Here is a 12770-nt window from a genome sequence, read left to right as displayed (position 1 = left end):
TCCTTCCTTCCTTCCTTCCTTCCTTCCTTCCTTCCTTCCTCCCTTCCTCCCTCCCTCCCTTCTTTCCTTCCCCCATGAATATTTAATAAGTCTAGGTCTTGGAAAAACTCAATATGCCTTGCCAATCCCACCTTGTTAGGCCTCTCATTGATGATCCTTATCATCGCAGCGACAGCGTGTTCATGTTGCACTTGGTCAAGTCCAGGAGCGCCAGCATCGGGCACGTCCCCTAAGCCATCTGTTCCATAAAAATTGTCATTTTTCATTGTATTGAGTAAAGGGGAAGAAGCGCCCTGGTAAACTGGGATCTGAAATGAAATGTTCGGAGAGAAGAGTCAGACTAACCCAAATCTTATAACAATATCTCCTCAGGGTTCATGGTTCCCCTATGAAAGCATGCAGCTGTAAGATGAGATCGTGCCAGCTGTGGTGGCACATGCATACTGTCTCAGCCACTGGGGAAGCCCTGCTGCTCTAGCCTGCACTGAGTCAGGCACTGGCATGTGGGGAATCCTTCAGGCAGGGGCTTACCGAGCTGCCCAGGAGCTGCCCCAGGAGCTGCCCCAGGAGCTGCCCCAGGAGGGGGCAGCTGATTTAGGTAATGAAAGCTGCGAATCACAGAAAGGTCTTGTGTCGAAGAGTAATGGGATCCGATCATGAGTGAGCCCTACACTTCCAGCCTGGGTGTGATAGAGACAGCCCATTACAATTGCTAATTAAATAATTAATAATTACAATAAATTACAAATTATTTTAAATTATTTAATTTAAGAAGATGAAATAGTGAGTTTTCTTCTAATAATATTACTAAATGACTTCTTTATGTTATGAATTCTTTTCCCAATGACATATTCTAGTTCTGGTGCCGCCACTTTGGCCATATGGATGGGGCTAGAGAAGCAAAGTTTATGGTCTCTCAGGTTCTTCTAATGGAGAGCTCATAAATTCAAACAGCAATGAACAGAGAGGTGAACAGATTAGGCTCATCTTACTATTGTCATAGGAACAGTTAGGTGGCTCAGTGAATGGAGTGCCAAGCCTGAAGTCAGAAAACCTTAAGTTCAGACCTGGTCTCAGACACTAGCTGTGTGACCCTGGGAAAGTCACTAAACCCTGTTTACCTCAGTTTCCTCATCTGTAAAATGAGCTGGAGAAGGAAATAGCAAACCACTCCAGTATCTTTGCCAAGAAACTTCAAATGGGGTCACTAAAGATTGAACAATAAAAACAATTTACAGACAATCAAAACTAACTTGCAGAACCTAAATTGCCTGCTTGACTTAAAACAAAAAATCAAAGAAGAAAAACATAAGTGAGTGCCTATCTCCACTATATAAAATATAAATCCATTGTTTAAAATCTTAGGATCCTGTAGGTTAATGAGAATTTAAAGGGACTACAAAATATAACTGGATTAGACTGTATGATAAAATTCCAGAGCGACTGGAAAATTTCTAAGAATTCCATTTGAAAGATCAATGAATTATTACACACAAAGACGCAAGTGTTTTAAGTGAAGTTTTCTTGTGATCTCCAGTGCGAACTCCTCTCACTGAGGTGGACCGATGACAGGAGGCTGCCTGAGGCTCAGGGCCCTGAAGTCACTTGTCTGTGGTCACACAGCCAGGTCAGTGAGATCCCTGCCCTAACTCTCATCCAAGCACCGCTGATAAACCGAAAGGAAATTCAGAAGCGGCTTTTCTATTACACGCCATTAGGATCATCAAAAGGTGATCCTAAATATACGTGTCAACAGGAGTCGGGGCCACAATCATCAACATGTTTAACATGCCAGCTACATTAGTTGGCATTTGTCTGATGAAAATAATTTCAATTCAAAATTTTGACTTATAAAAACAAGCTAGTGAATGCTGGGACTTAGTTATTCTACATGCAATCAGTTACCTCGGGAGGGTCGTCAGGCTTGCTCAGCTGATTAGTGATTAGTCCAAGCTGCAGTTTGCATTAGTTGCACAAGCAATAAGTTTGGGGCCACCTTGAGTAGTGACGGGTCCTCCCTCCTGGCAGGGCTCTAAGAAGAAGCTGAAGGATTTCTTAAAAGTATAGTCCTTTTACACATGGGTTGGACTAAGTGGCCATCAAGGTTCCTTCCAATTCTCACAGTCAGTAATTCCGTGATTCTTAGCATGGTGGAACAGTGTCCTAAGACCACAAATCCCTAATTCTTGCCAACCAACAGGTCTTGCCTATCACACTATAAGGGATATTAACCAAAAAGTGTGGATGTTTCAATGTTCCCCATTACCATTAATGGAAAATTAACCAAGTACAACCCAGTTTCCTTCCCAATCCCTTCCACGAAAGCCAACACACAATCTTCATACTTAGAAAATTCCATGCAAAAGAGAGCATATAGTGCATACAACTCTGTACTTGGGAGTCGGAAAGGCCTGAGTTTAAATCTCACCTCAAATATTTTCTGCTTGTATGACCCTGGGGCAATTCACTTAACCTGGTTTCCTATCTACAAAATTAAGAGGCCTATAAAGTTCCTTCCAGACATAATTTTATTTTTTGTAAGCAATTGGGGTTAAGTAACTTGCTCAAGGTTACACGGCCAGGTGTTTCTGAGTGTCTCAGACACTAAGTGTCTGAGCCCAGATTTGACCTCCAGGTCATCCCGACACTGGAGCCAGTGCTCTTACTCGCTGTGCTACCTGGCCCCCCTTCCAGATATAAATTTATGACTGTGGCCTTTAAATTATCAATAATTTTATTAGGTAAGTTATTAACCTATTTTCACAGTAGTCTCTAATTGTATTGAAATTTTCATTTAATATCTTGTCAAAGAACCATGTAATAAGTTGGGGAATAAGTTTAAATAAATTTACTTAATGATCACATAGGACCATAGACACAAGAAATGTGTATGCCTTGTGCAAGTCCTGACATTTTCCTCTCCTTCTCTATGCCAACTTTCTTATCCAAAGAGAAGCCAAAAGATTCAATAAAGAACCAAACCACAGGAAAGGGACTTCAGAATTACTCGTCCCATGTTATAAAGAGTCCCTAACTTGGAAAAAAAAAAAAAAGTCCTACTTCTAAAGCCTCTATCACTAGTAATTATGTGAAGCAATGTGTCTAAATCACTTTATTGGGAAACTAAATGGGAGGGAATAGATAAGAGGTAGAGAAGGCAGATTTTTACCGACTGTAAATCTTAAAAAAAAGAAGTCTTTTTAAAGAAAGATGCCCAGGCCAGCTTTCTCTTTATTTCCCACTCGGCTTTACTGCATCATGCCCCCTCTACTCAGCACCTTCTCTTGGCTTCCCCCTAATCCCTTTTCATCTTCCTTTTGCATATAGCGTTCCCTCATTTAGTGTGTAAGGTCCTAGAGGGCAAAGGCTTTCTATTTCTCTCCCCAGCTCTTGGGCTTATAGTAGGTGATTTAAAAAGTTTGACTACCTGGCACATGGTTCATAACTATTAGGGGTAAAATGAAGGCAGGAGCTGTTTCCTTTTAGACTTTGTATTCCTAGTGTGAGGGCAGCTAGGTGACGAAATGAATAGTCAGGAGGACTTGAGTTCAAATCTGTCCTCAGATACTATCTGTGTGACCCTGGGCAAGTCACTTAACCCTGTTTGCCTCAGTTTCCCCATCTGTAAAATGAGCCGGACAAGGAAATGGTAAACCACTCCAGTATCTTTGCCAAGAAAACCTCAAACAGGGTCAAAGAGTTGGCCATGACTCATTAATCAAACAACAAATCCCTAGTGTGGTGCCTTGAATATGCACTCAATTAATACACACCTATTGAACTGAATTGTTCGCGTGCAATATAGAGACTTGCAAGCCAGAAAAGTTACCTGTAAATGATTGCACTTTTTCAGTGTCCGGAGGACATTTTTACACACATTTTCCACTGTGGTATTTCCGAAACAGCAAGTGATCCCCAGAACCTCGACATTAGGTGCCGCCAGGGCCATCATTAAGGCAGCGGCATCATCCACTCCCGCATCAACATCAACCAACAGCAATTTCTTTTCCATTGCTGGAGTCTCTGCTGAAAATGAGACCCGACACAGAAAAGCCTGGAGATGAAAAGAGTAAATAGAAGCGCAATTAAAAGCTGTATACCCTACAAGGGGAGAAACCCTCCCACTGTGTGGAGAAAACGTTCCTGAAGGGCCCTATGTCCTAGGGAAGTTTCAAGGAAAAGTGTTTTTGTTACAGCACCTGTTACAGTTAGAGTGTTCTAGGAGAACGCGCTCCCAGGCTGCTTTCTCAGGAAGACATCAGCCACCTCTTGAGAGACCAGGCAGAAGGCAGGAGCGCCCCCCCCCCCCCCCCCAGGTGTGTGTGTGTGTGTGTGTGTGTGTGTGTGTGACAGGCAGAGAGGGAGAGATGAGCACGCCTCTGCACCTGCTGGAGGACGGAGAGAGGATCCCACTGTGCGTTTGTGTGTGTTTGGACACGGGGATGGGACTGCCGTGGGGTGCGTTAATAGGAGGGCCGCTGCGAGTCGGCGCCGCACAGCTAGATGGATACAAAGCGTGGCAGGGACTCGCAGCCTCCGGCCTCCTCTGCCGCCCCGCCAGCCCCACGCCTCGCGCGTCCCCCCCCCTCCACCCCCCCTGGCTGTGCAGGGAGCTCCTTTGGCCCGGCTGTCGCCCCTCACCCGCTCGCGAAGTGGGCGCCCGAACCTGTCTCCACGGCGCTTCCCCCGAACGGGCCCAGGAGCCGGCCTCCGATCACCCCCGCGGGGAAACAGTCTCGCGTGGCTAGTCCGCAAAGACGCCTCCTGCCGTCCGCGCCCAGATGGAGAGCCTGGGGAGGGCGGTGTGCCCCCTACGGTCACTACGAATGTGGGCCCGGCCAAGTGTGAAACAGGAACCGGGCCAACTGCTTCATGTGATCACTCATTAACTCGCCAGCAGGAGACCGCGCCCCCCACTCCCTGCGCAGCGCCCTGCGCAGGTCCCCGGGCCTCAGGAAGCACCACTGTGCCGAGTCCGGGGCCTGCAGTCACGCGTGGCCAAGCCCGGGCCCCCCTTCACTGCACAGGCAACATGGTCAAGATTTGCGAATTTTTCCTCAAAGCTTTTTTCTTTTTTGGTTTCTTTTTGTCTTCAAAAGGAAGGTCGTTTCGTGTTTGTTTTTTAAATTAAGCTCGACACACTTTAGCTGTGCATTTACAGGCAAATCACGGCACCCTAAAACCACGTGATGCCCTAAAAAGCTCTGCCCAGGATCACATTCTGGGCCAGGGGTCTTACCCGGCATCTGTGACCCTAAAAGAAACTGCGGTCACTGCACTACGATACAGTGGGATCACCATTCTGAGGAGGGCCCATAGGCTGCACCACATTGTCAGAACCGGTCCACAGCCCGAACAAGTCGAAGAACCGCTGTTCTTGGATGGAGCATCTCTTCATGGTAGGGGCCCTGCCCTACCCCTGATGCCAAGGGCACTAACAGGGGTCTTAAGGAATCGCCTTAAGAGTCAGTAAAACAAGAAGCAAATAAATGCCAGGAAAAAATGCCTCCCGGAGGGGCCGAATGGAGGGGGAAAGCGCCCTGCCTGGGTGCTGAGGGCTGGCGTCCCACCTGTAAGACCACCGGTCAGTGAGGTCAGAGGCACTCTGGCCAAGCACTCCTTAAAGCTCTAACAATATCGCCTCACCTGAGGCTCCAGGTGAGACTTGGCCAAGGGCAAGTTCCCGGAGAGGAGGAAACTAGAGCGATCTGGAGGAGCCAGGGCATTGAAACGATGGCACCAAGGGGGGGTGGGATGGGATCAAGGGGGGAAAGTGCCACAAGGCGCAAGGAGAGAGGCTGACGCGACTCGCCTAAGCCACTCTCCCGCCCTGGGATACAAATTAATACTCCCTTTACTTCCAGTTTGTTCAGCTGTTCAGCATTTAAATACCATCACAATCTGGTTCCATCATGTTCATGTGTGCGGCAGTCACTCTTCTAGGCACTGGAGATACAAAGACAGAAGGGAGGGGAAAAAAAAGCAAAACACGCAGCAAACCAGTCCCTGATCTCAAGGAAATGACATCCCATCAAGGAGGCAATATGTACACGAATCAAATATGGACAAGTGTAGACGAGATACATACAGGGTGAGTTTATTGAACGGGCATAGAAGCCGGCAGGGACTCAGGAAAGGCTCTCAGTAGAAAGTGGGGCCAAAACTGCTTTAAAGTAAATAAGGATTTCTAAGAGGAGGAAATTTGGTCCAAGCACAGGAGATCAACCCAAAGACTGGCAGATGAAAGATCGAAAGGGAGCTTTTCTTTCCCCATTCATCGCCTATTTCTCTTCTTGGGATCGTCTATATTCCAACCAGAATGGCTCGCCTGCTCTGCTGTTTCTCAGACTTGTAACCCCTATTATTTTACCATTATTTTTTCCACTTATGTACTAGGGTTGTGTAGGTAGTGGGGCAAATCTGTTAGCAATGAACTTTCAATTTATTTGCACAAACACTAAAACCTATGAATGGTTTGCCTTTTTTTTTTCTGGAGGGGGGAAGGCAGGGCAATTGGGGTTAAGTGACTTGCCCAAGGTCACATGGCTAGTAAGTGTTAAGTGTCTGAGGCTGGATTTGAACTCAGGTCCTCCTGACTCCAGGGCCTGTGCTCTAGTCACCACCGAACCACCCCTTGGTTTGCTTTTTTAATGAAGATTTTAATAAAATTATTTCTAGCTTTGTTTTGTTTTGCTGTTAGGATTATTTGCTTGGGTACTAGGGATATACATGAATTATCAGGACATTCATGTATTACATCTAGAGACACCCAGTACCAGAAGCAACTGGTGATGTCCCTTAGATGTTCTGTTGATGGGCATTGGCTAGAAATTCGCCATGGGAAGATTACTTGGGAATATGAGACTGGGGGAGTCTCAGTGGTGTGCCTGTTTTCAGGTACAGCCTTCCCTGACCCTCTTGTTTTGTTTATGATATGACCTTTTATATCTAAGTCATATATTCATTTGGAGCTTATTATGGTATATGGTGTGAAAGGTTAGTCACAGTCTAATTTCTCCCAGAGTACTTTATATGTCTCTGGGGGGAGGGGAAGAGGAGAAAGAAAAAGGGGAAAAAAAATTACATGATGACTTTATTATATGTTTAAAAGGAATAGCAAAATTGTACATGATGGATTTGCAATTTCATGTACAATCATCTTTTTAATTATACTATGTTATGGAAATGCTTGTTTTTTTCCCCATAAATTAAAAATAAAATAAATTCTGTTTTCCTGCAGGTTTTTATTTTTGTTTTTTGGACTAATAAATTTTCACCTCAAGCAATTATCCTTGGATTTATTGAACATTGTGTTCAATTGCTTCTGGATTTTATGTGTCTAATATATTTCAATGATCAACTTTTCTATTTTGAAGATTACTGCCTTGTAATATAGTTTGAATACTTCTAGACTCCATTCCTTTCCATTATTTTCCTTAAGATTCTTGACCTTTTCTTTCTCCTCTAGATGAAGTTTGTTGTTACTTTGTTTAACTGGTAATTCTTTGGTAATTTGATTGCTTGGCATCAATTCTGTAAATTGGTTTAGATAATAAGTGGATGGAATGCTGGACTTGGAATCAGGTAAACCTGAGTTCAGATCCTCCCTAACTCATGATGAAAAATGCTACAGAGAAAGAACTGATGAAATCTGAATGCAGATTGAAGCACATTATTTTTCACTTTATTTTTTCCTGTTTTTTTTTTTGTTTGAACTTTCTTTTTTTTTAATGCTTTATTAACTTCTGATTTGCATCATTCGTTTCCGCCAGATTTTGAGTTACAAATTTTCTCCCCATTTTTCCCCTACCCACCGGCCCAAAATATCAGTCCCACAGGATATCCCCTCCTCCAATCTGCTGTCTCCCATATTTTCTCCCATACCCCTTTCGGCTTTTCCAGTGGATCTCTATGCCTCAGTGCCTGTATATCTTATTTCCCAATTACATGTAAGATGGTATTAATAATAGTATGTATATATATATATACACACACGTATATATAAACATATATGTATTTGAATATTTGATTTTAAAACTTTCAATTCCAGATTCATTTCCCTTCCTTCCTTGTCACCCACCCTTACTGGGAAGATAAGCAGTTCAGTATAGGTTTTACATGTGTGGCTAATGCAAAACAATAACATAGTAGATGTATTGTAAAAGACTGACTATATTTCCCTCCCTCCTATCCCACCTCCCACTTGTTCTATTCTCTACTTTGATCCCGTCCCTTTTCAAAAGTGGGTGCTTCCAACTTCCCTCCCCCCCCCCCCCTCCCCCCCCCTTCATCCTCCCCCTCTCCTCACCTTCCCCCCCTATTCTCCTGGAGGGTGAGATACCCTATTCAGTGTGTATTTCACTCCCTCCTCAAGCCAGATTCAGTGGGAATAAGGTTGACCCATTCCCTTTTGCCTTCTTATTCTTCCCCTCCATTGTAACCATTTTCCCTTGCCTCTTCTGTATGAGATAGTTTACCCTATTCTGTCTCTCCCCATCTCCTCTCATTATATTCCTCTCACCTCTCAATTTCACCTTTTAAGTATCATCCCTTACTGTTAAATTGGTCCTGTGCCCTCTATCTATGCATACCTGTAAACATATATACACACATTCATATATGTATTCATATGCCCATATACCCTCATATATAGACATATATACACACATATATATTTGAATATTTTATTTTAAAACTTTCAATTGCAGATTCATTTCCCTTCCTTCCTTGTCACCCACCCTTACTGGGAAGATACGAAGTTCAGTATAGGTTGTACATGTGTGGCTAATGCAAAACAATAGAAGTCTAATGTTGGAATCTTCTGTCTGCTTTGTTTCCTTTGCCCAGTCATGTCTCCCCTCAGTCACTTGACTCCTGGGCTTTTTGCCACAGTAGGACTCTGCCACCAGACGGGAGTTTTCGTCCCAAACGCTGGGGTTTTCTCAGCTACCGGAGGTATTAGATGGGTGCCCTCTCTGAGGTCTCCACACGCTCTGGCAAGCTGGACCCACACTCCAGGACCTCCACCCTAGACTGCAATCCAGATCCAAGCAGGTTAAAGCAAGAGCGATTACCCCTCAGACTGGTGCTTGGTCCCCCTACACTCTGCAGGCCAGGAGCTGAAGCTGCCACGTGGTGCTGGCTTGTTGTGCAGGTGTCTCAGCAGCTTCTTGCCCTGGGGGTAAAAGCCACACACTCCCACTTACTGTCCCCAAAGTCCAGACTGCACTGGCCTCTCACCTTGTCCTTCACATCTATGTGTTGATAAATCTGGAAACAGCCACAGCTGCTGCTGATCTGGACTCCCTCTGGCTGGTGGCTGGTCAGGCCCGCCCTGGGGCTAAAGCCTGAGGCTGGGCTCGGCTCCCAGAGCGCTGTGCTGGATTCCTGCTGGCCTGCCAGGCTGTTCTCAGCGGGAGGTTAGCTTCTCTGTGTCATTTTGTGGGTTCTGCAGCTCCAAAGTTTGTTTAGAGTCCCCTTTTTACATGGATTGGGGAATGTGGGAGCCGGAGCTGCAGGAAGGTCATGCTTCTACTCCGCCATCTTGGCTCCGCCCCCCAAGTTTGAACTTTCTTTCACAACGTGACTAATGTGGAAATATGTTTTGCATGATTACACATGTATAACCTGTATCAAATTGCTTATCATATCAGGGAGGGGGAAGAAAAAAAGACTGTTTGGAACTCAAATTAAAAAAAAAAGAATGTTAAAAATTGCTTTTACATGTAGTTGGGAAAAATAAAATACTATTTTTAAAAATTCTCCCTAAGACACATATTAGCTGTATGGCCATTGACAAGTTACTTAACCCCTTCAAGTTTCATTTTCCTCATCTGTAAAATGAGTATATTAATATCAACTGTTTCATAGGGTTGTTTTGAGGATCAAATACAATTACACATGGAAAGTATTTTGCAAATCTTAAACCACTATCTAAATGCTAGCTATTATTATTAGCATGACTTACTCAACCAGGAGCAATTAATCTCTCTCTAATTATTTAAATCTTCTCTTAGTTTTGTAAAGAGTATTTCATAATTTTAGTCATATAGTTCCTCTGTATGTCTTATTAGGTAGACTCCTTGATAGTGTAATTATTATTATTATTATTATTACTGCTTTTTGGAGGGCAATTGGGGTTGACTTGCCCAAGGTCACAAGCTAGTTTTTGTGTTAAGTGTCTGAGGCCAAATTTGAACTCAGGTCCTCCTGACTCTAGGGCCAGTGCTCTATTTACTGTGCCACCTAGCTGCCCCAGTAGTGTAATTATTTTGAATGGAATTTCTTTTTCTACTTCTTCAAATTTTGTTGGTAATATGTAGAAAGGCTGATGATCTTTGGTGTTTTTAAAATATCCTGCTACTTTAATGAATTGGCTAATTTTTAAAAATTAATTTTAAGTTGAATCTCTAGGACTTTCTAAGTAGATCGATCACCAGAATGTCTTCCAAAAGTGTAGATTTTATTTCTTCTTTGCCTATACTTCTTCTCATAATTTCTTTTTCTTATTGCTATAATATTGTTACAATGGCATCACATAATAGTGGTGAGAATTGTCAGTCAAGAACAAACAACAAAACCTAAAAAAGGTTTTTAGAAATAATTTTATTAAGTCACTTTGGCAGAGAAGAGAGCCAGAAAAAAGTGTGGCTCTCTCTTGCGTTCAAACAAGGGCATAAAGAAAAACAGCTGGGTAGCCAACATGTAGAAAAGGTAGAGCTCTATATCAGCAGATAAATGTAAACATTCAATAAATTTAGGTGAAGTTAAAAGCTTTTGGGCAGACCAGATCCAAGACCTGGGTGTACCCAGAACAAGCACTCTGGTGTCCCTAGAAGGTCCCTGGGATCAGGGTGATCCACACATCCCACAGGCTAAACAACATCTAACCACATAAAGCTAAATTCAAACTATATTAATAAATACTATATAATAAAGTATTTTTCACCCAGGATGGACATCCATGATCTTATTGGCGAGACCTCTAGATTTCTCTATTACACATGTTAGTTAGCTCTTGGTTATAGATAGATACTGTTGATCATATTAAGGAAAGATATGTATTTTTTTCTAGTTCTTCTGAGTGTTTTTGATGTATAAAACCTTTTCTAGTATTCATATAATTATATGATTTTATTGATTCGTTATTTCTTTTTATGTGTATAATTTTCCTAATATGAAGGCAACCTTACAACCCTTGCAGAAAGCTAGCCTGGTCATCGTGTATAATGCTTTCAACACGTGGTTTTTCACTATTTGCTAATATTTTACTCAATATTTTTACATTGATATTTGTTTAAAATAGTCCTCTTTAGATTATATCCTCTCATTTTTTTTCTCCCTGGTTTAGGTATCAGGAACCATATTTGTCTCATAGAAAGAGTTTGGTAGGATACTGTAATCTTTCCTTATTTTTGCAAACAATTTCTGTAAAATTGGAGTTAATTGTTCTTTAAATGTTGAATAGCATTTACTTGTAAACCTATCTGGTTCTGGGTTTTTTTCCCCTTCAGAGTTCATTTATGCCATAAATTGTATGGGTTTTTTTTATTTCTTTTCCTGAGATTGGGTTAAATTCCATTTAATTGTTTTGTTAATTTGGGCATTTCATATTTTGTAAATATAATTTAATTTATCAGTTTTGTTAGCATATAATTGGGCAAATTTTCATCTTTGTAATTTCCTTTATTTCTTCTTCATCTGTTGTGAAATTTCCTTTTTAAAATTTTATTCTAGCAATTTACTTTTCTTTTTTCTCCCCTTTTACCAAATTAACTAATGGTTTATCTATTCTATAAATTTTTTCAAGAAACCACTTCCTAGTTTTACTTAGCAATGTAACACTTTTTTGTTTTCATTTTTATTGATCTTTTCTTTAATTTTATTTGGTGTGTTTAGTTGGTGTTTTCTTGACTTGTTTTTCTAATTTTTAGTTGCATATATAGTTAAGTGATTTATTATTTATATCTTTTATTGATGAAAGGTTGTAGATTTGTAAATTTCTCTCTTAAGATTGCTTTGGTTGAATTCCAAATGTTTTGGCCTGTTTTTTTCACTGTTGTCATTTTCTTTTATGAAATCAGCCACTGTTTCTGTTATTTTCTCTTGGAATCATCAGTTCTTTAGGGTTAGTCTCCATTAAAGTTTAAATCCTTTCTTCAATAATTTTAGCTGGTGATAGATTTCACCAAAATAATGACATCTTTGTGAAGAAAATAAGACACAGATAAAATGAAAGATATTTACCTTGAAGTCTAAATTGGCAGCAATTTGAATTTATATTAGCAAGCAACCTTACTGTACCAAACAAGAGAACCTTTTGAACCAAATCAATAAAAACATTAACGCTCACTGATGTCCGAGGTACTAGGGATGTAAGTACAAAGAATGAAAATGTCCTTCCTTGGAGCACATATGCTAATGAGGAGACAAATGTATACAGAGTAAAGTGAAGCTCGTAAGTACAAATATATACAAAGTAGTTGAATTTGAGTTAGTTTGGGAGGGAGGGCACTAGCATTTGGGAAAGATCAGGAAAGGCTTTATACAGATGTTGTCACTCAGTAGTTTCCAGCATGTCCAATTCTTCATACCCCATTTGAGGTTTTCTTGGCAAAACTACTAGAGTGGTAGTTCCTCTTTTCCAGCTTATTTTGCAGATGAGGAAACTGAGGCAAACAGGATTAAGTGACTTGCCCAGGGTCACACAGCTAGTAAGTGTCTAATGCCAAATTTGAACTCAGGAAGATGAGTCTTCTTGAATTCAGATC

General features: G+C 41.7%; 1 protein-coding gene across 3 annotated transcripts in view; it reads right to left on the bottom strand.

Moving 5' to 3' along the window:
- Positions 1-5710, bottom strand: part of LOC138149736 (nucleoside hydrolase-like) — a 15690-nt gene extending 9980 nt beyond the window's left edge. Inside the window, exons 1-3 of one of the 3 annotated variants that reach the window (XM_069072960.1) lie at positions 4667-5710; positions 3830-4026; positions 132-308 (exon numbers count right to left, since the gene is read on the bottom strand). In XM_069072960.1, coding sequence (XP_068929061.1) covers positions 132-308; positions 3830-4012 — 360 coding nt within the window. In that variant the 5' untranslated portion in view covers positions 4013-4026; positions 4667-5710. Of the gene's footprint in view, positions 1-131; positions 309-3829; positions 4055-4641 lie in introns of all 3 variants that reach the window. The other 2 variants (XM_069072958.1, XM_069072959.1) reach the window with 2 other exon arrangements.
- Positions 5711-12770: the final 7060 nt, after the last annotated feature.

This window comes from Petaurus breviceps, unplaced genomic scaffold (genome assembly GCF_028583685.1).
Source record: "Petaurus breviceps papuanus isolate PSGF00001 unplaced genomic scaffold, PetGlider_PUasm1.0 90849, whole genome shotgun sequence".
Classification (NCBI taxonomy): domain Eukaryota; kingdom Metazoa; phylum Chordata; class Mammalia; order Diprotodontia; family Petauridae; genus Petaurus; species Petaurus breviceps.
This window is presented reverse-complemented; position numbering and strand designations above follow the sequence as displayed.